This window comes from Pistacia vera, unplaced genomic scaffold, assembly GCF_008641045.1.
Source record: "Pistacia vera cultivar Batoury unplaced genomic scaffold, PisVer_v2 Contig609, whole genome shotgun sequence".
Taxonomy (NCBI): domain Eukaryota; kingdom Viridiplantae; phylum Streptophyta; class Magnoliopsida; order Sapindales; family Anacardiaceae; genus Pistacia; species Pistacia vera.
Window position 1 is genome coordinate 680,347 of NW_022196456.1, and position 27,582 is coordinate 707,928.

At 33.4% G+C, this 27,582-nt stretch overlaps 4 protein-coding genes across 4 annotated transcripts; 3 read left to right on the forward strand and 1 right to left on the reverse strand.

Annotated features, from left to right (window-relative positions):
• The first annotated feature begins 5,171 nt into the window (after positions 1 to 5,171).
• LOC116110664 (potassium transporter 5-like) lies at positions 5,172 to 10,570 on the forward strand. Its single transcript, XM_031396887.1, has 8 exons — positions 5,172 to 5,343; positions 5,437 to 5,659; positions 6,544 to 6,849; positions 7,491 to 7,751; positions 8,002 to 8,054; positions 8,208 to 8,322; positions 8,418 to 8,672; positions 9,372 to 10,570. The coding sequence occupies exons 1-8, from the start codon at positions 5,194 to 5,196 to the stop codon at positions 10,433 to 10,435; spliced, it is 2,427 nt and encodes an 808-aa protein (XP_031252747.1). The 5' UTR covers positions 5,172 to 5,193; the 3' UTR covers positions 10,436 to 10,570.
• A 1,074-nt stretch (positions 10,571 to 11,644) lies between these two features.
• On the forward strand, positions 11,645 to 15,992 carry LOC116110638 (potassium transporter 5-like). Its single transcript, XM_031396855.1, is given in 8 exon segments — positions 11,645 to 11,794; positions 11,891 to 12,098; positions 12,439 to 12,726; positions 13,337 to 13,650; positions 13,852 to 13,966; positions 14,188 to 14,442; positions 15,074 to 15,640; positions 15,643 to 15,992. Coding segments are annotated over 8 exon segments (2,247 nt in total).
• A 2,208-nt stretch (positions 15,993 to 18,200) lies between these two features.
• Positions 18,201 to 20,800, forward strand: LOC116110693 (zinc finger protein GAI-ASSOCIATED FACTOR 1-like). Its single transcript, XM_031396916.1, has 3 exons — positions 18,201 to 18,384; positions 18,936 to 19,332; positions 19,879 to 20,800. Exons 1-3 carry the CDS (start codon positions 18,216 to 18,218, stop codon positions 20,693 to 20,695), a joined length of 1,383 nt encoding a protein of 460 aa, XP_031252776.1. The 5' UTR covers positions 18,201 to 18,215; the 3' UTR covers positions 20,696 to 20,800.
• A 1,815-nt stretch (positions 20,801 to 22,615) lies between these two features.
• On the reverse strand, positions 22,616 to 27,272 carry LOC116110680 (probable protein S-acyltransferase 7). Its single transcript, XM_031396904.1, has 6 exons — positions 27,113 to 27,272; positions 26,805 to 26,971; positions 25,813 to 25,995; positions 25,078 to 25,380; positions 23,215 to 23,448; positions 22,616 to 23,117 (listed from the first exon to the last, which is right to left on the reverse strand). Exons 2-6 carry the CDS (start codon positions 26,907 to 26,909, stop codon positions 22,683 to 22,685), a joined length of 1,260 nt encoding a protein of 419 aa, XP_031252764.1. The 5' UTR covers positions 26,910 to 26,971; positions 27,113 to 27,272; the 3' UTR covers positions 22,616 to 22,682.
• Between the last annotated feature and the right edge of the window lie 310 nt (positions 27,273 to 27,582).

Here is a 27,582-nt window from a genome sequence, read left to right on the forward strand (position 1 = left end):
GAATTCAGAGCCCATGGTCATCTACAGATCACATTCCTATTCAAACACTGGTAAAGTAGTCCACTACCACCCCAACTCCCCCAAGGTCCGTGTTAGAGTCATACTTGGACTCTTTTTCACGCCAGGATAAGGGGATCAAAAGATATATCCCTGGAGGAAACGGATCGCTATGAGAACTCCCAATCCCACCAGGATTGGGAGACTAGACAGTCACTATTTAAACAGAGGGCAGCCCTCTCACAAGGCAGATTACACTACACCTACAAACCCCGAAGTTCTAGCTGAGAACTTCACATCACAACTGTAGTCACAGTCCCTGACTAGACTTCTAGTAACCTCTCTACTCCCTAGCCCTCACTAAATAAGTCTTTCAGCCTTGCTGACTTGAGCGTCGGAGTGCCTACAGCAAACACCACCCTGGTGTTTTTCGTTGCTTCACATGTGTTTCTTTATGTGTGCAGGTACAACAGATTGCTAGTGGCCTCAACCTCACGAGATCAGTCCCTTCTTCCGTACAGGTAGATTTTTACGTCTACAGTTTGTATACATTAGTTTGTACACATAATAATTCTAGTTAATTGCATTAATATTTATTAACACTTAGTATTACTACATTGACAAACAAATCTCACCAACGTGGCATCTGAGTTGGCATGAACACGTCAACTGACGACTTTCACTAAACATGAACAGTCGTTCTTCAGGGATGAACAACCGTTCCTTGTGAAGGAATGGTAGTTCCTTCATAACCATTCCTTCATAAGGAAAGGAACAACTATTCCTTCACACGGAATGGTGTTAGACCAGTCGTCATGGTCACAAAATTAAACCTAAATACAGTAGTTAGCGGTAAGCAAGGTCGAATCCACAGAGAGCAAGACTAACGACCTAATGTATATTTTTGTTAACGAAAGAGAAATTGGCAAAATGATTGATTAAAACTAAGGAAACTAATTACTTGTAGGAAATTAAAAGCATTAAATAAATTGCTAACTAAAACACGATATTAAAAGCGTTGTTGCTACGGGTTTGGTTTGACTCAAGACCAACTCTCACAATTCCTCTCCTCGCTCTTCAATTTCCTAATCCTACAAGGCTAGGCAAATCAATGAAATGGCTTCCGGCAAGCTAGGTATAATCTATCCTGTCTCCCCGTCGTCTTAGTTACAGATCGATTGGTTAAAGACTATCATTGACTAACCGAAAAACGCTAAACCCTTAAACACCACTAGTTGGTACAACGTTAACAAGTACAACCTATCAACCTGTATCATCCAATCAACTAATTACACAACAAATGCATTCNAAAAACCCAAGGGGATTCCTCGGTCCTGGCCCGAAAAAAGCTCGTTCCCCCGAATTCCCTGTTTGGGGGTTTTTTTGTATTTTTTATCCTTTGTTTTATACTTTTATTATTATTTTCTCCAAATTATATATACCAACAAAAAAAAAAAAAAATTAAATATATAATATACATATTAAATATAAAAATCATCATACTAAATTGATAATATATTACAGTATCAACTATCCACATCAGTACTTCAGTAGATTCTATACATTACAGTATCAACTATCCACATCAGTACTTCAGTAGATTCTATACATTACAGTATCAACTATCAAGATTCAGAAACAAAATTTTTTTGGATTCGTTATTATAATCAATAGCGAATCCAAAAATTTATGTTAGGGTTGGTCAAAATAAAAATTAATTATACATTAATATTTTTTTTCAATTAACAATTCTATTATGGTAGGGCAAAATCCAGAAATTATACATATTAGTATTTTTTTGTTCAAATGCCCACCTTCAAGTTCTCAACAAGTGTTGGATCCGCCCCTGATTAATTATTATAATGAATCCAAATATCAAAATAATAATTATAATACATTATACATATATATAAATATATTATATATTAACAGTATGATATTATGTATTATTGTATTAAGTAATAAGTATACATATATAATGTCTCTTTAATATATAATATAATGTATTATATATGATACATTATACATATATATTATAATAAATTCTAAATAAATAACTATCACAATTCACAATATAACAAAGACAATTAGGTAATAGAATTGAAATAAAGATTCAATGAGGGACAAAAAAAAAATTATAGTGATTTATTGATTCATTATAATCAATCAAAACAAAAAATAATATATTACATATATATTATATATTAACGTAAGATTATAGATAATAGCATATTATGTATAAATTATAATGTACAACATATATATATATATATATATTATTGTATAATGTATAATTTATAATTGATTTTCAAATATTAAAATTAATATATATATATACGGGCTGGGGACGGGGCGGGCCGGGGCAACACCTATCCCGGCCCTGGCCCGTCCTCAAATTTTGGGGCCAAATTTGGGCCCGATCTCGACCCGAATCCAGAAAAATTTGAGAAAAATCCGCCCCGTTTGGGGCGGGTCAGGGCGGACCCCCGCAGGGCCGGGCTTTGTGCCCATCCCTATTCATGAGGAACGACTAACAAGGAACAGTCGTTCCTTATCAACAAATGATTGTTCCTTCATACATAGTCGTTCCTTGAGAAACGAGAATGGCCGTTCCGTAGAGAGGAACGACCTTTCTTTCCATGAAGAACGATCGCTCCTTTTATGAACGGTCATTTCTTAGGTCTAGTCAAAATCATTTTATATCCGAGGTGTGATACTACTAACTCAACTGACATGTCAGAGTTCCTTTTATTGATTTAACTATTAACAAGTTTTAAATTCAAAACGACAATGATGGAACTATGAATGAGACAGTAATTTTTATAGTTGTACCAAAGAATGCTTCAATTATTATTATATCAATACAAAATTACAAATTATTGAATTACTATCTAATTAGATTAATAATATTTTTTATATTTTTATCATCTCAAATCTATTGCATTCAAACTAGTACTAATTAATCACATAATCAAATATTAATTACTACTCGAAATAATAATATAAAGGAAATTATATTAAATAATCCATCTTTGAGATCTCGATTAAAAAATGACATGTTTTAAAAATATCTTAAGAAATGACTAATAAACTTTTGATAGAAACTGATAAAATTCTTATCAGTGACCAATAGCATTCGCATTAGTCACTTTGGGTTTTTAGTTTGGAAATGATCATTTGGTCAAAGGGTATTGAAATTTTGGAATAAAGCTATTTTTTGAGATACTTTTATAAAGATTATTTCTTAATTCACACCCGCAAATGTATTATTATTGTTATTATTATTGTTGTTGTTGTTGTTATTTTCTAGTAAACAAGTGATATATATGGTAGCCAATTGCGTTTGACCATGTCATACTATAATTAAAAATGTTTACATGATAAAATCAATCAAATTTTTCATCCCTTCAATATTTAAATCGGAAAGTTGTCGTTTCTTATAAAAATATGCAATCTGTAAGTAGAAGAATCTCTTTAATTTTAGTACAAATCTATGACAAATCAACTTTCCTAAGAAATTATTCATAATTAATTAATGTTGGCAACTATAAAAATGGCCCCATAGTGGGTATTTATATCTATATTTTGATAATAAACTAAACCTCGCTGAGCTAGATAAAGATAGTAAGTTGTTGGTGTTATGGAAAATAACACAAAATAAAAAGAAAATATGCAATATTTTTTATGTTAATATAACCTTTAAAATAAAGATATGTTGACAAACGAATCTTACAAACCGACATGGCACCTGAGTTGGCATTAACACGTCAACTGACGACTTTTATTAAACATGAACTATCGTTCCTTAAGGACAAATGATCGTTCCATATGACGGAATGATTGTTCTTTCATAAGGAACAGCTGAAGGAACGACTAGGAAGGAACGATTGTTCTTTATCAAGAAATGATTGTTCCTTCATACATGACGGTTCCTTGAGGAACGAGAATGAACAACCATTCCATAAAGAAGGAATGACTGTTCTGTGTGGAATGACCATTCCTTTTACGAACGGCCGGTCAATGTAGTATTACCATTCTTTTACTATAGTATTAAGCACCCTATACGATAAAGATGAATGTGATGATCATAAATAGTGGCAAGCTATTTGGCCATACTTGACTTTTAATTAGTGATTGTTATAACATCTTATGCACTTTATATACATGGTTTTGGTCATAAATGATAAGCTATTTGGCTATAGTCCATTTTTTATATTTAAGATTTCGTTATTTGACTAGTACTATACATTTATACTCAAATTTAGATAATTTTTTTTTTATTTATTGTTACATCATTCATCCTTATTTATTATGTTGATTTTCTATATACATATTTTTATTGTTTAGAGCTACGTTTTCAAACTAAACTTACAAAGCTCTTTCATTGACACATCATTTATCTATATTTACTGAGTTGACTTTTTATATATATTTATAATTTTATTCTACATCAATTTGTACAAAGAATTATATATCTAATATTATATCTTTAATGAGAAAACTACTTAAAAGATCTTTTTCCTTTTGACAAGTTAAAATATGACTTTTTTTTATAAGCTCTTTTCATCTACTTTTGTTCCATTTTTATCCATACACAACTTACATTTCTTCACTCTGGCAACTTTAGCGCTAAAGTGACTCTAGCGCTAGGGTCCACGTGACTAGCACTAGAGTCACTGGAATTTAGTTTTTAAACTGACAAATGAATTAACTAATTATATTTTATTAACAAAATTAAGAAATAAAATATATTGTTTTTAAAAAAGATAGTAAATGTATATAAGAGTTGTTTTAACTTTCTAAAAATTAAAAAATTAAAAAAAAAATTAAATTTTTTTTTTTTAACTCTAGCACTAGAGTCTAGAGTGAAAAGGCTAGATAAGATTTATTTACTTAGCCAATTAAAAAGAAATTGGATGAATGGTCTTATTAAAAAGACGTTTTGTTGCATAATTCACAATTTGTGACATAATAATAAGTAATAAATTAATTAAGGAAAAAGAATAATGTAGTTACAACTTATGACAAAGACGGAAAAGGACAAATAAATTAAAGTAACACGTCTAAGTTAAAATAATTCATGATTGAACAATAGAATAATGTAGCAGGTCTGACTTTTATGCCTATAAATCCCTAAAGCAACACTGGAAGTAAACCAAAAAAGCCACCTTCACGGGACAAAACCTGAAGCAGAAAATGGCAGATAGTAAACCTGAAGGAATTGAGACCCTGGAAATGGAAAGAAACCTGAAAGAGAAAAAGGTTTCATGGGCGAAGCTGCGTCGAATCGACTCTCTCAATATGGAGGCTGGAAGAATTTCCAGGACGCATGGTCATGGCTCCAAGGTTTGTATAAAAATAATTATAACACTTTCAGGATTTTTGCTTTGTGTTTGGCTCCCTGGAAAATGATTCCATATTGTTCTGAATTATTTGCAGGTTGATTGGAGGACAACGTTCATTCTTGCATTCCAGAGCATTGGGATTGTGTATGGAGATATTGGAACCTCTCCACTTTATGTTTATGCCAGCACTTTCACCGATGGCATAAAAAATAATGACGATATTCTTGGAGTGTTGTCACTCATCATCTACACTATTGTGCTTGTTCCCTTGATCAAATATGTCTTCATTGTGTTGTGGGCAAATGACAACGGAGATGGTTAGTTTTGCTGTATATCTATACTTCTTTTGAAATCTTAACCATCATCCTGTAATGCGGACATCCGATTTTTTTAATTTCCACACCATAGTTTAGTACTACTATTAATGTTAAAAGATAAAATTTTATAGTTTTTAACGTTAAAGTGAAAATGGAATTCATGCATTTCTCTTTTTTTCTTTCCATTAACTCGGATCTCTTTTGTTTCTTTGATTTTTGTTCAGATCCTTCCTTTTCTATCAAGAGAAGGGATGGTGAAAGATATTCTATAATAGATATCTCTTCTTCCTGTTTAGTCGTCCTCGTTTAGAAAGTCTTTTTCTTTTACAGTTTCCTCCCTTTCTTCCCTTTGTAGGTTTTTTTCAGTTTTTTAGTAAAAATGGGTGACAACATTTTCTCTATAAACATTAATAGACGATAGTAAAAGGAGACTTAAAAAATGCTGATGGAGTTTTCAGTTACCTAATGTTCCTTAATTTCTAAGTGCTTAAGCACATGGTGGGTAGAGTTATTCAGTCAACTTCTCAATATAATATTATTTAATCAAGTTGAGGAATATTTAAGGATTATGTTAACGTTGTAGCTCTATTATTAATTAATAAAAAATTCGTTGAAAAGAGTCTTTAAAAACTGATATATGAATTATTTATGAGACTAACGAAAAGAATTGCAAAGGTGGATTGAGTTTTTGATTGATTAATAATTATTTCTGAAGTCTTGAAAAAATAACTCTTTTTAACAGAAGCCTTATTCTATTAGGCAAAACTAAATAGCATCTGCGTAAATTTCAATTATGCATATGATCAGGTAAACTCAGATCAGGAGAAGATCCGAATTCGAATTATATATATATCGAATAATTAGTTATATTTATTTGTATGCAGGTGGAACATTCGCACTCTATTCCTTAATATGCCGATATGCAAAGGTGAGTTTAATTCCAAATGATCAACCTGAGGACAGGGAGCTATCTAATTACAGACTTGACAAGCCATCGAGCCAGTTAAAACGTGCTCAGAAAATTAAAGATAAGCTTGAGACGAGTACTTATGCGAAAACCATTCTTTTCCTTGTCACTATCCTTGGAACTTCCATGGTGATCGGAGATGGAGTTTTGACTCCTTGCATTTCAGTCCTTTCCGCTGTCAGTGGGATCAAGTCTGTTGGCGATGGTAACACACTTAGTCAAGGTAATGCACTTACTCATATTCTTTTTTGGATCCATTTTATAAGAAGAATATGAAAAAAAAAAAAAAACATTTTTCAATCTGTTGGTATCTATCAAAATTTAGTATATAATTGTAATCTTAACTTGTGTCTTCTGGAAATAGAGACCATGCATATCTTCTTTATCTAGATAAATGAGTCTATCTCCATGATTCTAAAATTTGACTCGGATACCATTATTTAGAAAAGATTAGAATATCTATAAGAAAAATTTGCAACGAACATGATTTTATGGAGAATTTTATGTATAGTAATTGAATATTCTTACTTCAAATTTTTACTAACATCATGGGCTAGTTTTTATTTTTTCGGCTATTTTTTACGAATAAATTCTCTAAGAATCACTAACACTAAGTATTTATAGGCTCTTAATCCTAGTTACACCAGTTTTCCTACACCGAGTTAGTTTCCTGATTACGCCAATTTTTCTTAAGACTGGAACTTTCCTTTCATTGGAACCTTGTCGAATTCTTTATATATATATATATATATATTAGGATTACAAATGATTTTTCCAGAAGTATCAAACCAAGAAATTGATTAATTAATTTATTAGTTGGAGTAATTCATACGTGGACTAACTATGTCGATATATTTTGTGCAGATGCCGTTGTGGGGGTTTCTATAGCAATCTTGATAGTGCTGTTCGGTGTTCAAAGACTTGGAACTGATAAAGTGGGATCTTCATTTGCTCCAATAGTCTTCATATGGTTTTCTTTTATAAGTGGGATTGGGCTCTACAACTTAATCAAATATGACATTGGTGTATTACGTGCTTTCAACCCAAAATACATTGTAGATTACTTCAAAAGAAATGGTAGCCATGGATGGACTTCCCTTGGTGGAGTTGTTCTTGCCATAACAGGTGAGCTCTAATTGTACATGTTCATCGTACGAAGATTCACACACGCTCTCGTTTTTTACAATTATATCTCTTACGATTGGTTAATACTGAAAATATATAAGTTTGCAGTTTTGAATGTGAGAAAGTTTGACTAAAAGATTATTTTCTAGCATTAGCCAGGAATAGCCAATTAACTAGATCTGTATATTAAAAAATGGAGAAGTTCACCAATAAATAGTTATAATTTTGTTTGTTTTTGTTAATGAGACAGGTACTGAAGCAATGTTTGCTGATCTAGGTCATTTCAATGTCCGAGCAATTCAAGTAAGTCGTAGATCTAAAATTCTTTTCATTACAACCAACATGAATTTCTACACAAAATTAACTATTATGAAATTCATTATTCATTTCAGTCAACATGGTTTTATATGCCATTTATTTCTGAAATTATACCTATAAATCATCATTGAATTGCAGATGAGTTTCTCTTGCATTGTGTTTCCTGCACTTCTAACAGCTTATATTGGACAAGCGGCTTATCTCAGAAAATTTCCAGAAGATGTGTTGGACACATTTTATAAATCCTGTCCTGGTAAGTCTAGGTTTCGGCATTGAAGTTTTGCCTTTAATTTCTTGTTTTTATGATAGAATGAGTGTTAATAAAGCTACATAAATAATGTTACGCAGATCCATTATACTGGCCAATGTTTGTGGTGGCTGTCTCTGCGGCTATTATTGCCAGCCAAGCTATGATTTCTGGAGCATTTTCAATTGTCTCTCAATCGTTGAGTCTGAGTTGTTTCCCCAGAGTTAAAGTTGTTCACACTTCAACCAAGTATGAGGGACAAGTTTACATTCCGGAGATCAACTACGTTCTTATGATTGCCTGTGTTATTGTCACTGCAGGCTTCAAGACCACAGAAAAGATTGGCAATGCATATGGTAAGCTCCAGATTTTTATATATATATATATATTTTAATTATTGAAATCGACAAGAGGGTTCGTTAGGAATTATTTTAAGTATAACTTCTGACCTTACCTATCCAAAAGACTAGCTTGCCAGGCAGTCTCGTTCACCCAGGCAGACTAGGTCCAAAAGACTAGCTTGTTAGGTAGTCTAACTCACCAGGCAGGCTGGGCCGCAGAAGACTAGTTTGCTAGGCAGTCCAATTGACTTGGGCAGGCTGAACCTAAAAGACCAGGTTGTTAGGTCCAACTCACCTGTGTAAGGTAGGCCACAAAAGACTAGTTTGCGAGGTGATCTAATTCATCAGAGTTGATCACACCAAAAAGACTAACTTGTTAGATAATTCAACTCATTAGATTGGGTTGGGCCCAAAAAACTAGTTTTGTTAGTCAGTCTATCTGGGTGAGTTAGGTTCAACTACTTAAAGCACTAATTTGGTTTTCTTCTGATACCATTTGTCACTGATTGTTAACTACCGAACAAGTTAGCTTATTAGGTAATGTTATTTACCCATTCTTATAAACAAAACCCAACACATGTCTATCTGTTATGAGATCGTAACATATCATGCATGGAATAGTAACACTAAACCTTAATCAATAATACTAGACTATGACTTCGAATTACCATGAAGGTTTGTTTCGAATCTTACAAAAAAAATCTTTTGATGCAGGAATTGCGGTGGTGGCTGTGATGGTGATCACAACATTTATGGTTACATTGATAATGCTTGTGATATGGAAGACAAGTATCTGGTTAATTGCTCTTTTCTTTGTGCTCTTTTTTGCCGTTGAAACTATTTATCTGTCATCTGTTCTCTACAAATTCACACAAGGTGGATATCTTCCACTGGCATTTTCTTTAGTCCTGATGATTATTATGGGAACATGGCATTATGTGCACAAACAAAAATATGTTTATGAGCTTAATAACAAGGTTTCCAGCGGATACATCAGAGATTTGGTTTCAAATCCAAATGTAAATAGAGTTCCTGGAATGGGATTTCTATACTCTGAGCTTGTCCAAGGTGTTCCTCCGATTTTCCCTCACTTTCTCGCCAACATTCCTTCCCTCCATTCGGTTCTCGTCTTCGTTTCTATCAAGTCCTTTCCAGTTAACAAGGTGGCATTGGAGGAACGGTTCCTGTTTCGATACGTTGAACCGAAGGAATACAAGATGTTTCGTTGCGTTGTTAGATATGGATATAATGATAAAATTGAAGAACCTGCTAAGTTTGAGGCTCAATTGGTGGATCACTTGAAAGAATTCATTCGCCAGGAACAATGCATCTTGGAAGCAAGAAATCCTGAAGCAGTTTCTCTGCCATTAACCGACCCTCAGCGTTCCACTTTGTTGGTTAATAATGAAGGGAGAGTAAAAGGATCAACAGTTCACAGTGAGGACTCACTTCAACAGGCTGCAGTTTCGCGCGTTTCTTCAGGTTCAATTCGATCATTTAATGCTGCCAATTCCGTAAATTCTTCCAACAGAATCTCCGGTCCACCTCTCCCGGAAGCTGAAGAGGAGATGCAGTATGTTCAGAAAGCAATGGAGAAAGGAGTGGTGTATCTTTTGGGAGAAACAGAAGTTACGACTAACGATAAATCATCTTTTATCAAGAGAATGGTTGTCAATTATGGCTATGATTTTCTCAGGAAAAATTTCAGGGAAAGTGAGAAAATATTGGAAATTCCAAAGAGCAGACTTCTCAAAGTTGGAATGACTTATGAAATCTGACTGATTTTCCTGAAATCAAGTGCAGATTCTGTACATGCCTGGCTCTGTAACTCCTTGAAAAACCTTTTGTTAAAGAACCGTTTGTGATGTAGTTTCCAAGGGTATGCTTTTTTTTTTTTTTTTCTTTTTTTTTTTTAACAAGATGATGATATCTTGGGATTTTATGTATTAATTATTTAGGCCACAGTGTGACAAATTTAAATAAACGTATATATTTATGTAACTTCTCTTGGTGGAGGTTGAGATTGTCATTTGGTTTGAATGAGTGGGGTAATTATGAATTATATATTTGGGTTTGGGTTTGGGAGGGGATTGCCGGATTGGGATGGTTTTGATGGATTAATTAATTTTAATCTACTATATATATGGTAATTATTGATATGACTAAAATTGTGCATGTGTCATGTTTCTGCATTGAAACAAAATATATGTATAAGAAAATTATTGAATATAGATGTCATGATTTCTTTAAAATTCGAACCACAATTAATTTCGAATGTGAGAATTTGAAAAATTTTGTGTTTTAGTAGATTCCTTGTGTTAGATTGTACATGCCACATGATGTACCATAATGGTTGTGCCAAACTTGATGCTGAAATAGATTATATTGATCTATCATATTTTATATCTATACATAACAAATGATGGTATCATAAAAATCTTTGGAAAAGTTTCTCCAAATATAAAAAATTTTATCTACCAAAAATGAGAATTATCACTGCAAATTAATAGAGATTAATTCCATTCAACAACCTTTGTTAGGCCTAATTAATTGACTTAGATTTAATTATTTAAACACGGTTCATCCTAAAACAAGTTACTTTAATTTTTAAATTCTCAAGTCTATGATCTTGTATGTGTAGCTGCAAATCCCAAAACAATCCCTCCGAACAGTGGGAAACAACCAAGTGCAAGCTCAGAATTTCGGAAGAGAAAAACAGAAAAGTTTCAATGCAATCCTCTAAAAATACACACAAGTACAAGAATTGAACAGTTGGTGCTCCTTTATTTGAATATATTTCGGTTAACTTTGACCCACAGTTATAAATTTTCGGCTTTTAACATTTCTTATTTCAGTTCCATGGGAGACCTCTTTCATCAATTCGGTATCTGAGACGTTTTTCTTGGCATCTCAATCAACTAATTACATGATAATGGACGAGGGCGAGAGGTAAATCCATAACTGATTTTTTGGTTTGTTAACATTTAATGAAAAACTTTGGTGAAGGAAATGAATCTTCTAGAGGAATGGAAATTAAGGTGAAAGAGCTAACATCATCGTCAAGAAATTTCCGTCGTGTAGACTCACTTAATATAGAGGCCGAAAAAGTTACATCACCTCGAGGCTATGCCGACCCAGTCAGTAGCAAGTTATATTTTGTTATACATCAAAGTTTAATATTATAAATATGACGCTTTCTTAACCATGTTGTCTCCCATATTGTAAACTAACAGTTTGATTGGAAGACGACGTTGGGGTTGGCCTTTAAGAGCTTAGGGGTAGTATATGGTGACATCGGGACGTCGCCTCTTTATGTGCCGGATGGTATGCAAAACAAGGATGACATTCTTGGGGTATTGTCACTCATCTTCTACACAATAGTGCTTGTGCCATTGGTTAAGTACGTTTGTATTGTGTTGTGGTGCAATGACCACGGCGATGGTGAGTAACTAAATACTTCATATATATAATTACTCTTTTTTTATATTATCTTTCTTGTCTTTTCTATCGATAGATTTGATTATAAATTAGTATAAGTTTCCAGAAAACCTCAACTCAAATCAAGGTGATCTTCTGAACGAAGTTTTTTGTTGAACAAAAACAAAATTTGATTATAAATTAGTTGTTAATAAAATATATTATTATAAAAAAAAAAAAAAAAAAGATCTCGACCACATGTGCATAAAAATAGACATACAACATAATTGATTTGAGTTGACACAAAAGTATTCAAAATTAGAATTTATTATGAAATTAATTACTAATTATTGTGTATATGCAGGTGGTACATTTGCAATCTATTCGTTACTATGTCGGTGTGCAAAAGTGGGGTTGATTCCAAATTTTCAGCCAGAGGACAGGGAGCTATCACACTACAGACTTGACACAGTGTCCACAGAGACAAAACGTGCTCAAAATTTTAAACATAAATTGGAGAAAAGTAGAGCTGCTAAAGTCTCACTTTTCCTTGTCACCATCCTTGGAACTTCCATGGTTATTGGAGATGGTGTTCTCACTCCATGCATCTCAGTCCTTTCAACTGTGAGTGGCATCAAGTCTCTTGGCCAAGGTACTCTACTTACGTATATATAATCCTTTTCAAGTGTGAACATTTGCCTTTTTTTTTTTTTTAAATGTAAATCAAAGGTCAGTAATTAATAGTTAACTTGCTCGGTACTTTAGGTTCATACACAAGACAAGATGTTGTGATGTAAATCGATTTGATTCCGCACATCAAGAGGGACAGCTTTTTTCGGTACCGGGCTAAAAAACAAAATCCATACTGGAAGGGAGTTATATTATTTTTGGTAAAGTGAAATACAGAAAAAATCTATTCAAATCTGGTCATAATTTCACAAAATTTAATCAAAATACATTTTCTTGACACCATCTTCATTATCACATAAGAACAATCAACCCGCTCGATAACATCAAAGGCAGAGCCAGAAAATCAATTTTAGGGCCAGCTGATATTCAATGAAGGGGACCGAAATTAAGAAAAAATGAATATTAGGGATGAAATTTATATATTCTTACATAATTATTAAACATTTTTGTGGGATCTGGACTGCCTAAGTATGCAAAAATATTTTTTTTTTCTTCTTTCTGTATTTTATTTTGGAGACAGACTTGTCAGAATTTGAAAGTTAATAATGTTAAGCTAATTGATTTATATGCAGAAGCTGTATCGTGGATATCAGTAGCAATCTTGATATGTCTATTCTGCCTGCAAAGATTTGGAACAGATAAAGTTGGTGTCATATTTGGTCCCGTAATCTTTTTGTGGTTTGGATTAATCACAGTGATCGGTCTTTATGATTTGTTCACATATAACATTGGAGTATTAGGAGCTATCAATCCATTGTACATTATAGATTACTTCAAAAGAAATGGTAAGACTGCATGGATTTCTCTTGGTGGAGTTATTCTTTGCATTACAGGTGCTGAAGCCATGTTTGCTGATCTTGGTCATTTTAGCGTTCGATCAATACAAGTAAGTGTATAGTAAATATTAGTCCATCTCTCCTGCGGATCTTGTTAGATAGCGTCAGTAAATAAATTCCTGGTGTCATCTAACACTAAAACTCAAAATTCAATTAAACTTTTTCTTTATTGATTATATGAACATCTTCACTGGAGAGTTTTCGTAAAATGTTTATGTGTTATTAATACAAGTCTTTCCATGGAATTGCAGATTAGTTTCTCTGGCGTTGTGATGCCTTCAATCCTAATTGTATATGGTGGCCAAGCATCATATCTCAGCCAAAATCCAGGAGATGTTGGAGATACTTTTTATGCTGCCGTTCCTCGTAAGTTTCTGTCACGACACTCACATATTAACGTTGGAACTTACTTAATATGGTATCAAAAATAAAAGTCTTGATTTCTAGGATTGAAGTCCATTACATTATAAAATTAAAATGATGAGTCAATTGGATTCTTCCATGAGGGGTCATATTTTTTATTTTTTCTTTTCTTTTCCTTTTTGCAATTTCTTCTATCAAGGATCAATATTTTCATTGTTATGCAGATCCATTGTACTGGCCAACATTCATTGTGGCAGTACTAGCTGCCATTATTGCCAGTCAAGCTTTGATATCAGGAGCATTTTCAATTATTGCTCAATCCTTGACTCTTGGTTGTTTCCCCAGGGTTAAAGTTGTTCATACTTCACCCAAGCATGAGGGACAAGTCTACATTCCTGAAATCAACTACATTCTTATGATTTGCTGTGTTGTTATCACTATTACCTTCAAGACCACTGAACAGATTGGCAATGCATATGGTAATTAGCTCCAAACATCAAATTTTCTACTTTGGATTTATTGATGTGCTAGAACTTGTCAAAGTTCTTAATTCTCTTCTATGTCAAGCTCATCAATTCTCATAAACATGTTAGACTAGAGTTTGGACCATAATTTATCAGGCTTTTCTATTAAATGGTTTTTATTAACATGTTATGAGAGCTGAAGATCTTTAAGTTTGAATCTCTTGCTTCTCAAAGCACTCAATCAATTATCTTCGCTAACTAATACATATTTCACATGAGGAGGCCAGTTAGATTTAAATACTATTGTTAAATCCTCATATATAAGTTTATTCTTTGTATGCAATGAAACGTAAGGAGGCATGTTAGTCGTAAATATAATGTTAGACTCTATACATATAAGCAAAGTACTTTGTATGCAATAAAACGTAACGAGGTCTTATAGACTTGAATGTTAGTGTTGAACCCTTACCTATCAAATTTTGTCTGAGGAAACATGTTAATTACCTGTCGAAAACTAAACTATTTTGTATGCGGTTAATCGTGAATAGGCCTGTTATACTTAAATGTTGATGTTGGACACATACCTATCAGCTTAAGCTTTTGGGTAATCTGGTTTATAAACACAATTAAACTACTTTATATGCAGGAATTGTTGTGGTCTCTGTGATGGTGATAACAACAAGCATGGTTACACTGGTAATGCTGCTTGTATGGAAGACAAAGATATGGTGGGTGCTTCTTTTCTTCGTGGGATTTATGACCATAGAATGGATTTTTTTATCATCAGTCCTCTACAAATTTACTCGAGGAGGTTACCTTCCACTGTGCTTCTCACTTATTTTAATGTTTGTGATGGGAATATGGCATTATGTCCACAAACAAAAATATGTTTATGAACTTGAGAACAAGGTTTCTCCTGAATACATCATAGATTTAGTTACGCATCAGAATATAAATCGGGTTCCAGGACTCGCACTTCTATATACCGAACTTGTCCAGGGCATTCCTCCAATTTTCTCTCATTTTGTTGCCAACATTCCATCCATTCACTCAGTTCTAGTTTTTGTCTCAATCAAATCTGTTCCCATCAGCAAAGTCCTCTTAGAGGAACGCTTCCTGTTTCGCCGCGTTGAACCAAGGGAATACAAGATGTTTCGCTGCGTTGTCAGTTATGGATACCGAGAAAAAATTGAGGAACAGGTAGAACTCGAGAGACGGTGGAAAAACTGAAAGAATTCATTCACCACGAAAGCATATTTAACGGCGTGGCAATCGCTGAGCAATTGACGGATCCTAGAGACTCTACAGGTTCATCTGGGCCATTTGATGCACCGATTCCTGAAGCTGAAAAGGAAATGCAGTTTGTGCAAAAGGCAATGGAGAAAGGTGTAGTGTATCTTTTTGGAGAATCAGAGGTGTCGACAAAGAAAAATTCGTCGATTTTCAAGAGGTTTATTGTGAATTATGCTTACAGTTTTCTTCAGAAAAATTGCAGGAAAGGGAAAAGACTTACGGAGATTCCAAAGAGCAAGCTTCTCAGAGTTGGAATGACATATGAAATATGAAATGAGAGGCATCAGTAATTTGATTAAGTGCTGATTGTGCAATAACTTAATTAATTTGGTCTAAGGACTCAATTCTTTTAATATGAAATGGGAGGTATAAGTGTATTTGTTGTGATGTTCAATTTTTTTAATTTATCTTTCATGATTTGAAAGGTAAATTAAATTTCAGAGAAATCAGTTTCATTTTATAGAACTACTTTACTTAATTTTTTTTAATACTAAAGACTAGCTAGATCAATTTTCCAAGTTATGTAAGAAGTTTAAATGAAACTGATTTTATAATTGTCTACTATATGAGTTCTTAAGACACTTTTATCGTAGAAGATGTTTTTGGTTTATTAAGAATAATTTAAACCGATTCTTTATAGCTTTTCTTTCTTTTTTGTAGTCTTTGTTGTTTCAATTTGACTTCATATGAAAACTCTTTAGTGTAGACATTCACATTTATGTTAAAATTAAGACTCTCTTTTACCATTGTCAATTAAAACTAGAAAAAAGTTTATAGTTTCAAATGCAAAACGTCTTAATTTTTGTGTTTATCAATGATGGTGAACTATTAACCGACACCGATAATTTCAAATGTGAACATAAAAAAAAAAAAAATGCAACCTTAATATACAGACCTGAATTTTACAAGTAAGAATTAAAGTTTAATATTCTAACTCATCGTGCATAGTTTAACTCTAACATGAAAGATTTTTTTGTCATTTAGTGACAAGTCTAGCTTACAAGAGTTAACTCATACATACATGAAACAACTTTCACTAGTGAAAATTGAAAAAAAAAAAAATTAATGAAAATATTCGTAAAAGATACCGGCTATTCTTTTAAAATACCGATATTAGTAGGAAACAGACTGTTTAATTAAAAATAAATATATGTATTTGATCATGGTAAACTCATTCAAATACACGGAGAAAATGACAAATAGGAATGACAAGCAAATATAAGCCAAGTTGTGATGAATATCACAGGTGGATAACAATGAAGCAGGTAGGCATAACATCATAAAATAATTAAAATAGAAGGCCAAAATTGTCTCTTTATTCGGATCTCTCCTTTGGCTTCATCTTCTTAGTCTTCATTAATTTGTCTCCAACTCTTCAGATCATATGAGTTTAATTTACAGTCTCAACTAATTCTTAATGTCAAGACATAAACGGCAAGCACCTTTCGAAAGATCTATACCCTTTGATTAGCTCATTATAATTTGGCATTAACCTAGAGTTAGTTTGATATAATTTTGATCTTTCTTCTTTAGGATAATTAATTATAAGCATGCAGGCAAGGGCGGAGTCAGGGGTGGCTCTCTCTGGCTACGGCTCGAGTAGAATTTCGAAAATAATCTCTCTTAATTCTAATAAATAATGTTAAGAGTAGTCTCAAATTTCATGTACCAAATGATGTGTTATCATATAGGCACTGTCATATTATTCAATGCATCATCATTTAATTTGCATGTCAATGACACATCACTTAAGATATGAAATTTAGGATAAGTTTTTAGGATAGTAATATTATGGTAGTTCTAATTATTTAGCTTCTCAAACATGTTATGTTAGAATTCATCCCACACCCTCTTTTTATTCATTTTGACACCTATCTTCCTCTATTTTTCTAATTAAAAACAATTTTATTTCTCTTCTTGATATGATTATAATAAGTTTGATTGATCATGAGGATGTTACTTTCTTTACAAATTACAATATACATTTTATATGATAAAACTTATTACACTAGATAGGTGCCTTTTTGTTAATGCAATTTTCTCACGTCAACAAGAAAGGTACTGTCTTTTAGGTATACTAAAAAAATTAACCCCAAAATTAATTTTTCATGTGGCCCCTAATCATCTTGCAGGGAACTGATAAGGTTAAAAAGCAGTCCCTATTGTTATTTTAAGGACTCAAAGAGTGTTTTGTTTCCATGAAGAGCTTGATCACTGTTTTACCTAGCGTATAGGACAAATAGAGCCAACTTAAAATGTCTATTTTAATGAAAATTAAAAATTAAGAAATACTAGAATACGAAACAAAAATGTTTCTATCAAAGAATTCTAAATCAAATAAATAAAAATGAATGGATCATGGTCTATTGGATGATGTTGGTGTAGAATTTCTTCTTCTTTTTGTCAGGTTCCAGGACCTCAGCCAGCTATCCTTAGCATATATTTTGAGGTTCCCTCTATTCAAAATGGGAAAGAATTATCAGAGCTCTCAAAACATGTCAAACTTTGTTCAGGAATTTGAAGAAGATGAACAGCTTCAAAGCACTATTATATCTCAGTCTTCTAATGGAAGTCCTTCTCATGCTGAAAATTCTGGCGCTGGTGGTGGCTCCATTCCTTCCACCACATCTTCAAAAAAGAAAAGAAATCTTCCAGGAAATCCAGGCAAGCACCCATGCTTCATATCTTGTTTAATTAATTCATATTATCCATTTTGAGATAAAATAATTCCATCGAATTGAGTATTACAAATCCGATTATTTCAATTGCTCGAGATACTATTTTTGCTTCTAATTAATTAGCTTTCAACATTTATTTCTTAGTTTAAGATCTCTCTTACTAGTTAGATCAAAGAATTAGTAGATTTGTTTCTGCTCAAATGCTTGTTAAGTCAAATAAAATCAATAGTATTGATCATATAAACCTTGCTTTTAAGTTAAAGCTCGATGGAACGAGAAAAAATTTTAAACAAAAAAGGAAAACAAGAGAACAAGATAGGGTAATGTCAAACACGATGAACCTTACCCCTAAAGAGGAACGCAGAAGAGCCACTTGAAATTATTAAAGGGATGCAGACCTTCAAAACATTAAAAGAAAATAAAAATCTAGTTTAATAGGAAGCGATATCTTTAGATACCCCATGCATCAATCCTGATGCAAAAGGGTACGGAAAGGTTCACTCAAAATAAATTTCTAAATTATGTGTTTTTGTGCAGATCCAGATGCAGAAGTTGTGGCATTATCTCCAAGGACACTGATGGCAACAAACAGGTACATTTGTGAGGTGTGTCATAAAGGATTCCAGAGGGATCAAAACCTTCAGCTTCACAGGAGAGGACATAACTTGCCCTGGAAGTTAAAGCAAAGGTCAACCACACAAGTTAAGAAGAGGGTTTATGTTTGCCCTGAGATTAATTGTGTGCATCATGATCCAAGCAGGGCTCTAGGCGACTTAACTGGCATCAAGAAGCACTTCTGCAGAAAGCATGGAGAAAAGAAATGGAAGTGTGACAAGTGCTCTAAACGCTATGCTGTTCAATCTGACTGGAAAGCTCACACAAAAATTTGTGGGACTAGGGAATATCGTTGCGATTGTAGCACAATTTTCTCGAGGTAAAACTTCATAACTTTGTTTCAGAGCATACACTACAAGCTTTTATTTCAAACAGTTATTTAAAATAGGGTTAGACTATTTTAACATAATTTTTTTACACAAACACAAATCCTTATCCATTGATTCAAAACAATCAATTGTTGAAAAGAAGAAGTTAGAGGTAAATTTAAAAATTTGTGTTACAATATTTGCTGTCTATTTATATCTTAATTTTGTTTGTTTCAACTTTTATCTATCCAAACCACTTTACATATAAAGGCGTTTAAGCTTACTATTAGTGTAATCCTTATTATCTATTAGCTTAAACTTTTAGATTAAGTGATTACTTAGCAATATTGTATCAAAGACTCATCTTATCGTATTTTCATCCGTATGTTGATTTATCTTTTTGGATCTATATAGCTACTTTGTTTCATCTCATTGAGTATATGTTGGCCCACGTTACACTTGAGAGAGACCTATTAGAAGTCTGCCTGGACTTGTGTTAGATTAATCTTTTAGGATGAGTGGTTTTGAAAAACAAATTGATTTTTTTTTTTTTGCAGGAAGGACAGCTTTGTGACACATAGAGCCTTCTGTGATGCACTGACAGAGGAAAATTACAAGGTGAACCACAACCTTGCAGCTGCCACAGGTGGAATGTTACAGAACCAAGCCCAAGAACTCTTCACTTCATCAATGCCAAGCTCTGATTCTGCAGCCTCAAACACAAACACCAACACAATGATGAACCTCTCAATCTCTACTCATGACAACATGGACACTTCACTCAGACCATTATCCTTGAGCTCAGCGGCCGGAGTCATGATCTCAACCAATCTCGATCCTCTTCTCAATCCGAGAATTCCTAGAACAAGTAATGTCGCTTCCATGGGACTAGGTGCCTCAACCTTCACCTCTGCAACCGCCTTGCTGCAAAAAGCTGCAGAAATGGGTGCCAAAATCAGCGACAACACGATCTCCCCGATTCTCCTCAAAGGCTTTTCAGGCTATTCTAACAGCAACGTGACCTCTTCAGGATTAATCCAGGAGGGTTCAATGATATCAGGAAGCTGCAGCAACATAGCAACAACTACAAGTAATTTATACATGGAGCCTGGAGATCCAAGACAAGGTTATAATATTTCTCAGGCGGGGTTGTTCGAGTCTCATCCTCAGTTTATGCAATCGGAAAATGGAAATTTGGGAGGAGAAATGTACATGGGAGGAAATGAGAAAATGACACTTGATTTTTTGGGAGTGGAACCTGGAGGGCATTCGAGTCTCGGGAAAAAAAGGAGCTATGACGGAAACATAATGGGGTTGGGTTATCAAAATGGGCAGCATCAGCAAAGGTTGCAGAATTTGCAGTCAAATTGGTAGAGAGAAATTGAAGTTTCTGATGATTAGATTGAGAGATTAAGGAACATTAATTGTTTTTATGTTTTGTGAAAGCATGAAAATGCAATACAGATTTGTGTATTGCTAACTTGCCAGTTATAATTTATAACAGTTATCCATTTGAACTTGCTAATATCCATAGAATATATATGCGTCTTGAGTCTTGATGATATTACAATGAATAGTGTCAGCTTTGAGTTCGTCTTCCTGTAACCACCACCACCAGAAAAGAGGATACACCAAGCAGGGTTTTTGGTTGTTTCCAGCGTCATGCAGATGTCGGAAACTGAAGCATTCTCCTGACGCGGCAATGGCATCGGGAGAGTGTTAAAAACCAAAAAAAAAAAAAAAGTCAGATGAATCGGGCGAGATTTGCCGTTGAGCCAGCATGCCCACCCGCCGAAGCTGGGATCGGCACCGAGGCAGGCATATTGTTTCCGACAATATCTGGTGGTGCACAAAAGGCATATTCTAAATCAGAAAGGGCATCAGTGGAGTTATCGACATAACCTTTTCCGATCTTTGAGTCAGCCATATATGGTTGAGAAAGTATGAAGTGATTGATCAGAAAGCTAACGCCTCAATTTTATAGAATGATGATATCATCATAAATATGTCTACTCCATCATTTTCTGTTTTGAACTCTATTAAGCTTTTAACGATCTACTATTTTCTTCATTTTCATTTAATATTCATCAAAAGCTGATCGAGGGTTTCACTTTCTTCTGTTGATGTCCGACATAATCCTATACTAAAATTCTAACACCGATTTATTGCAACTTATAAGTACAATAATGCTGAGCCCTTCTGTCTCATAAACATATACAAAGAGAAAATTAAGTATTTGTCTAAATGAATTTAGTTACAATAAATTTTTTTTATTTCAATTGGAAATCATAATTTACAAGGTTTAACTCGGTTCAGTTTGGTTTTCCTATTTGAGTCTTATTAATTTGTTTAATTTAATTACAATTTTTTTTTTTTTAAATCTTATTCTAGTGGTATTATAATTAAACAACTATAAAATAGTATGTATATATGTTATAACTTACTCATTAACTATCAATAAATGGTGAATAATAGAATTAGACATTATCACAGCTACAACTCTATAAATAGATCAGAAACATTAACACGAAAGTAATTTCTTTTATTCAAAATTTATGTTTTGTTTAGCTCATTTTACACTTGAAGACTAGATCCCCATCAATTAGATTGTTGATAATTAGTTTAATTTGATATTGGTCAGTCATGACTGAGAAGTGATAATTTCTAAAATGTGTAGGGCAATCGTTCTCCATATAAATATGAACTATTATTTACCAAAAATGCTTCTAATATAACTTTTTTTCTAATTACGACTGATATTCAATTCCGAATTTCCGAAACAATTTCTAATATATATAAACAAACATGGAATCATGAATTACTCCTAGACAAGTTTTCCAACCTGTGCAGCAACAAACGAATTTCCAATTTTAACTTGAAATCAGAACACTAAAAGAGGCCTCTTTTTAAAAACATCTATACAAATGGAATGCTACAAATTGCCAGTTTGAATTAAAACTACTACAAAGTTTCTACAACAATGAGCTCAAGAGTCGAGCCTTCTCCAGTGGGAATTTTTTTTTTTGAAAGAGAATGGATTATGGATATCGGGGACTCGTTTAAAGAAACATCTGCATTGCATCAACTATTCAACAATAGGATTTCGGTTTTTTGCTGCCTGACTAAATCCCCAGAAAATCGAACGAACACATAATAGCACAAGACTACTCACCCCCAAGTATTCATAAAACCAGTCCCTTCCTATCTTAATTGCTTCCTCTTTATGAATACCCTCCATGAATTTCCTGTTCAGGAAAAATGTCAGTACCAATTTCAATCAGCCAGGTGCACGAATCTCTCCACAGCTCTAATTTCAGAATATCACCCGATTGCTGCTACAATTTGGGCTATAAGTCTGACTTTACTGACGGCCACGAACTTTCTCTCTTTCTGATATGCCATGTTCCATTCCAAACTCTGCAGCCAACATCTGCATGTCAGATGTATTCTCCCAGTCATTCCTGAGATCCCAGCTTGCATGCCTTGGCTGGGTCCTACACCTCTGCAACCCACCGACACTATCAAGCTGACTCTGTATGTCTTCGAAGTCCTCAGCAGCAACAGCTTGCCGCTTTCCCATATCTACATTGGAGGTTCTTTTTGGCACTTCTGGGCTCCTGGAAGGGCCCAATGACATGGCAAAGATGGCAGATGAATCTACCTTAACCTTGGCCCTAAAGTTGTTCTTAGAACTTGGAATTTTTGAAAAGAAAATCTCCACAATATTTCGAAGAGAACCACGGTTATAAGGATTCATCTTTCTGTGATACCGATACCGGAAATTCTCATACGTAGTCTGTGCAAACAATAAAGATAAAATTCAATAAAAGACTTGAACATAAAGCAGAAAAATAAAAGGGAGTAACGAACTGAAGTAAATGGAAGATAAGAACCTGATTGGTTATAATTAAATAGAGATGAAATGCTGTCAGACCTCCAACAAACCAAACAGTTACGAACGTATATAAAATCAGAATTCCTGAAACAGGGGACTTCATCAAAGCCTTCCAAAGACTAGTACGCTGCTTATGCATTATGTTACAGATGTTTACCCAGCAGAAGCAAAAAACATATATGCATAGCATGGTTGTGGAGGACACAAACATGAAAAAGAATCTGTAATTCCTCTGTCGGAAAAAAAAACCACCTTCAACAAATTAGGATTGTGAAAATGGAGAAGACATCCTAAAGAAACCAATGAAAATATACTCAAAATGCCCAGTTATATAATTCTTCCGGATAGTAAAAGTGTGAAATGAAATATAAAAGGTTCAGATCTGATGCACAATCAAAATAGATATTGATCTGGGCCTATGCCCATTACCCAAGATTACTATTCAACGCAAGAGAGGCGCAATAGCATCTTTATAATATAAATTAATTCACATTCACCTTATCAGCGCATTAAGCAATTGTCATTCTCTTAAGTTCATTCTAAGAGAATATTTTAGATCATATGTAAGAAATCTTATATATTTTATTCCTGCAAAATTGTTCCAGAGATCTGAAATTAGGGAATAAGAGGGTTGTTTTTAAATGATCCAAGCACCTAAACAAACAGGCAATCATATGAGAAGAGATCTTTCCCAAAATTAAGGAACTTCATAATATATGAACTCTCAATCATTGATAAAAAAATTTAGAAAATGGTTATATGGGTTACTTATGTTGAATTTTTAACTCATGTAAAGAATAAATATACAACAAATGAAACACATTATAGATTAGAATTAATTCTTGAACTACTAAGTTGATCTCTCTGTGAGGAATCATGCATTTGACAAGTACATTTTCAAAGGAGATACAACTATTTCCAGTATAACCCTATTAAATGGTTTTGGTTCACTTTTTTTGTCAATATTGAAAGTTCAGATAATCCAAATTAGTCCCAGGACATCCATGTTAGGAATTAACCCTTTGAGTTATCAATAAAAATTTTGCAACTGCACTGTCAAGAGAATATCTAGTAAGATGCCTCATTGAAGCATATTTGACTGATTGTGCATAAACTATAAAAACAGCTTTACAATCTCATTCAGCCCAAAATTTTGAACACAGATTTTTACAAATTATGATGTAGTGGCAGAAATGTAATAGAGAATACAAGTGGAACTGGGAGTTGGATTGAGAACAATGACAGAAAAAGAGTTTATATCAGAGAAAACTTTAAAGTAAACCGATTAATTAGAAGCATTTTGATACTTCCTAAGAACACATGTTATTCCTTGTCCAGATAACTTTAAGATAACCAATGAACTAAAAGCTTTTTGTCACTTCCTACTAATGTATATTGTTACATGTATGGACATATGTTAGTTCCATTAAATTACTAATAACCAAGACCAAAGACTCATTTCTTGTTCAAGGAAACATTCTATATTAGGGATATTACTTATTTGAGTTAATTGTAATTGGTTGAGTTAGATTTAGTTTTTAGTTTGATTTTCTTATTTGGGTAACATTTCAACAACTTCTATGAAACCTTTTAATCTATCACCTGGCCACTGATAATTGTTTTATTTTTTGTATCTAGAGATACAAACTGATAATAGCAATAATGTGATCAATCAATGATTTTTCTTCCCTATCTCTCACCAAACCTTTCCTTCTCTTCCAATGCCTTCTTCTATCCTTAGTACTTTTGGCACTTCATAATCATTTCTAAACAATAAAATAAACCCTGAAAATAGATACTTCAAAATTTAAAATGAAGTTAATAAAAGAGCAACAAGTAAGCTCATTAAAATTAGACATACCTTCCCAATACATTGCCCCACCCATGGGCAATGATGATCAAAACGCTCAACACAATTGTTACATATAGAACAATGAGAGCATCGTGGTGGACGATACAGCATACATGTTTGGCAATATTTCACCTTGACTATCATACCATTAACAATAACGTCTCTTGTGGGTGGTATCGTGTGACCCCCATTTTGACTTCCTAGCCAATCTGTAGAGATAGTTGACCCATCTTCATCTATTTCTGGAGGATGAGAATTACGAGGAATAATGCCAGGGTCTCTTCCAGAAGTAAGGAAGAGAAGAAAAACAACCTGCAATTTGACAAGCCAATAGTATAAAAGGAAAATCTAAAATCAGAGCTTTCAAAACAATTTAACCAAGGAAATATTTACAAAGCATACAGACAAACTGATAGCTTAACGTATAAATTACAAGATAAGAGAAGTTGTTTCAGCCTTAAGCCAAAGTCAAAGACAGTTCCGATATCAACCTCAATAGTGACTAGTGAGACCCTATACAGTCAATATTTAGGTTCCCAAGAACAAAATTGACTCAACTAAATCTTCCTGAGTCATTGGAAAAATAAAACTGACATTTCAGAATCCTGTAAATTGAATTGCATGATTCTTGGTTCCATTTCTGTTTTACTTCCATTAAGTTTTCTCAAGGCATTTCAAAAGACAAAAATAAGTTTACAAGGAACAAATAGAGAAACATGGTAAAAGAGAGGAAGAACAACTCACATATAGAGTGAAGAGAGCGCAGATAGCAACAATAAGATTCCCAAGATCGTGATTGAACTGCTTTATAAGGCTTTGAGATACAAAACCACAAAACAGGATAACTGGAGTCAGAATTAGGATCAGTGTAAGGAAAATTGACCGCACATCAGGCCCAAATATCAGTCTCCCGCCAAAGCAAAATTTCTGCAACATCACAACACACAACACATTTCATCACATTGTCGACAACCCCTCACTACCTTCCATTAGCTAAACTGACAACCCTAATTAACCCATCTAAAAATCTAATATGGGCTATTTACACCCAATAAACTACCCTTAAAACCCATTTTCTAAGTAAACACCACACCAAATACCCTCTTCATCTAATGGAAACCGAATTTGATGAGAAAAGCCATCTCTAAAATTCTCTAATAAACCTTTCTAATTTTCTGATACAGGCTTATTTTGAGAAACCAATATGATGAGGGCTATTTTCACTGAGTAAAGTCCTCTCAACACCCATTTCCTGAGTACACACACCACTCTACATATCCTCTTCATTTACCGGAAATTGAATTCAATAAGAAAAATCATTTTTAAACTTTTCTAATAAACCTTTCTAATTTTCTGATTAAGCATGGTGATGTTTCGGCACCAAGTAAAGTCTTCTTCACAGCCATTTTATGAGTACAAACACCACTCTACATACCCTCTTCATTTAACGGAAATTGAATTTGATGAGCAGAAACTTTTCTAAAACCTTTCAAATTTCTGATTATGCATGGTGATACTTTCTGCATCAAGTAAAATCCTCTCAAAAGCCAGTTTCAGAGTACAAACACCACTCTAGATATCCTCATTCAGCGGAAATTGAATTTGATGAGAAAAATCATCTCTAAAATTTAATTGATCGTTTCACATTGTTCCTAAATTTCATCAATTTGTGAAATAAAGCGCTTGCTTTGATAAAATAATTTTTTTTTTTAAAATAACAAAAATTCAAAGCTTACATTGCTTCCTTTCCAGACTTGATAAAGGCGAAGACTAGAGGCATTGCTGTCGAAGATTCGGCGATTAGAGTCGGAGAGTTTAGGAGGTTTAGGAGTTGAATACATTGTTTAAATTTTCGTTAATTGAATCTCTCCATCAACCCGACTCTGCTACGATCGATCTGCACCTGAATTGACTCAAATTAACCAAAAATTAGAGATTAAATCAGTAATTAATACAAAATTACAATAGTAATGACTAGTATTATTAATTCTTATTATTATTAGTGGTAAAATTAAGAAGAAGAAGAAGAAGAAGAAGAATGCACCTGAAGAAGTTGAAAGAAACCCTAAGTTTCAGGAGCTGAGAGAGGAAGAGAGACGGAGAAGACGGAGAAATAGACAAAATTAAATTTAAAAAAAAAAATGAATAATAAATTTTTAATCGAAAAAGTAGAGGCCGTGGGCAGACAACTCGGATCGCCGAGTTTTACGACTTGGACTTGTAATATTAATTGGTTTTTAGAAGGGTTAATAACATTAATTCCCCAAAAGCTATGATAAAATAATACAAATTTCCCTAAGATTTTAAAAATAGTAGTAATTTTCTAACTGTTAAGTTTTCGTGTTAAAGTAAGTCATAGGAGTATAATTTAGTAATATTTATGCTTACTAAAAATTTATTAACGACAAAAAGATTTTTTTTATTTCAAAAAAGCTAAAATCAATGTCAATTATGAATCAATCTCATACAGAGATCCAAACACACAGGAGAGGCATGTTTAACATATGCAGGTGT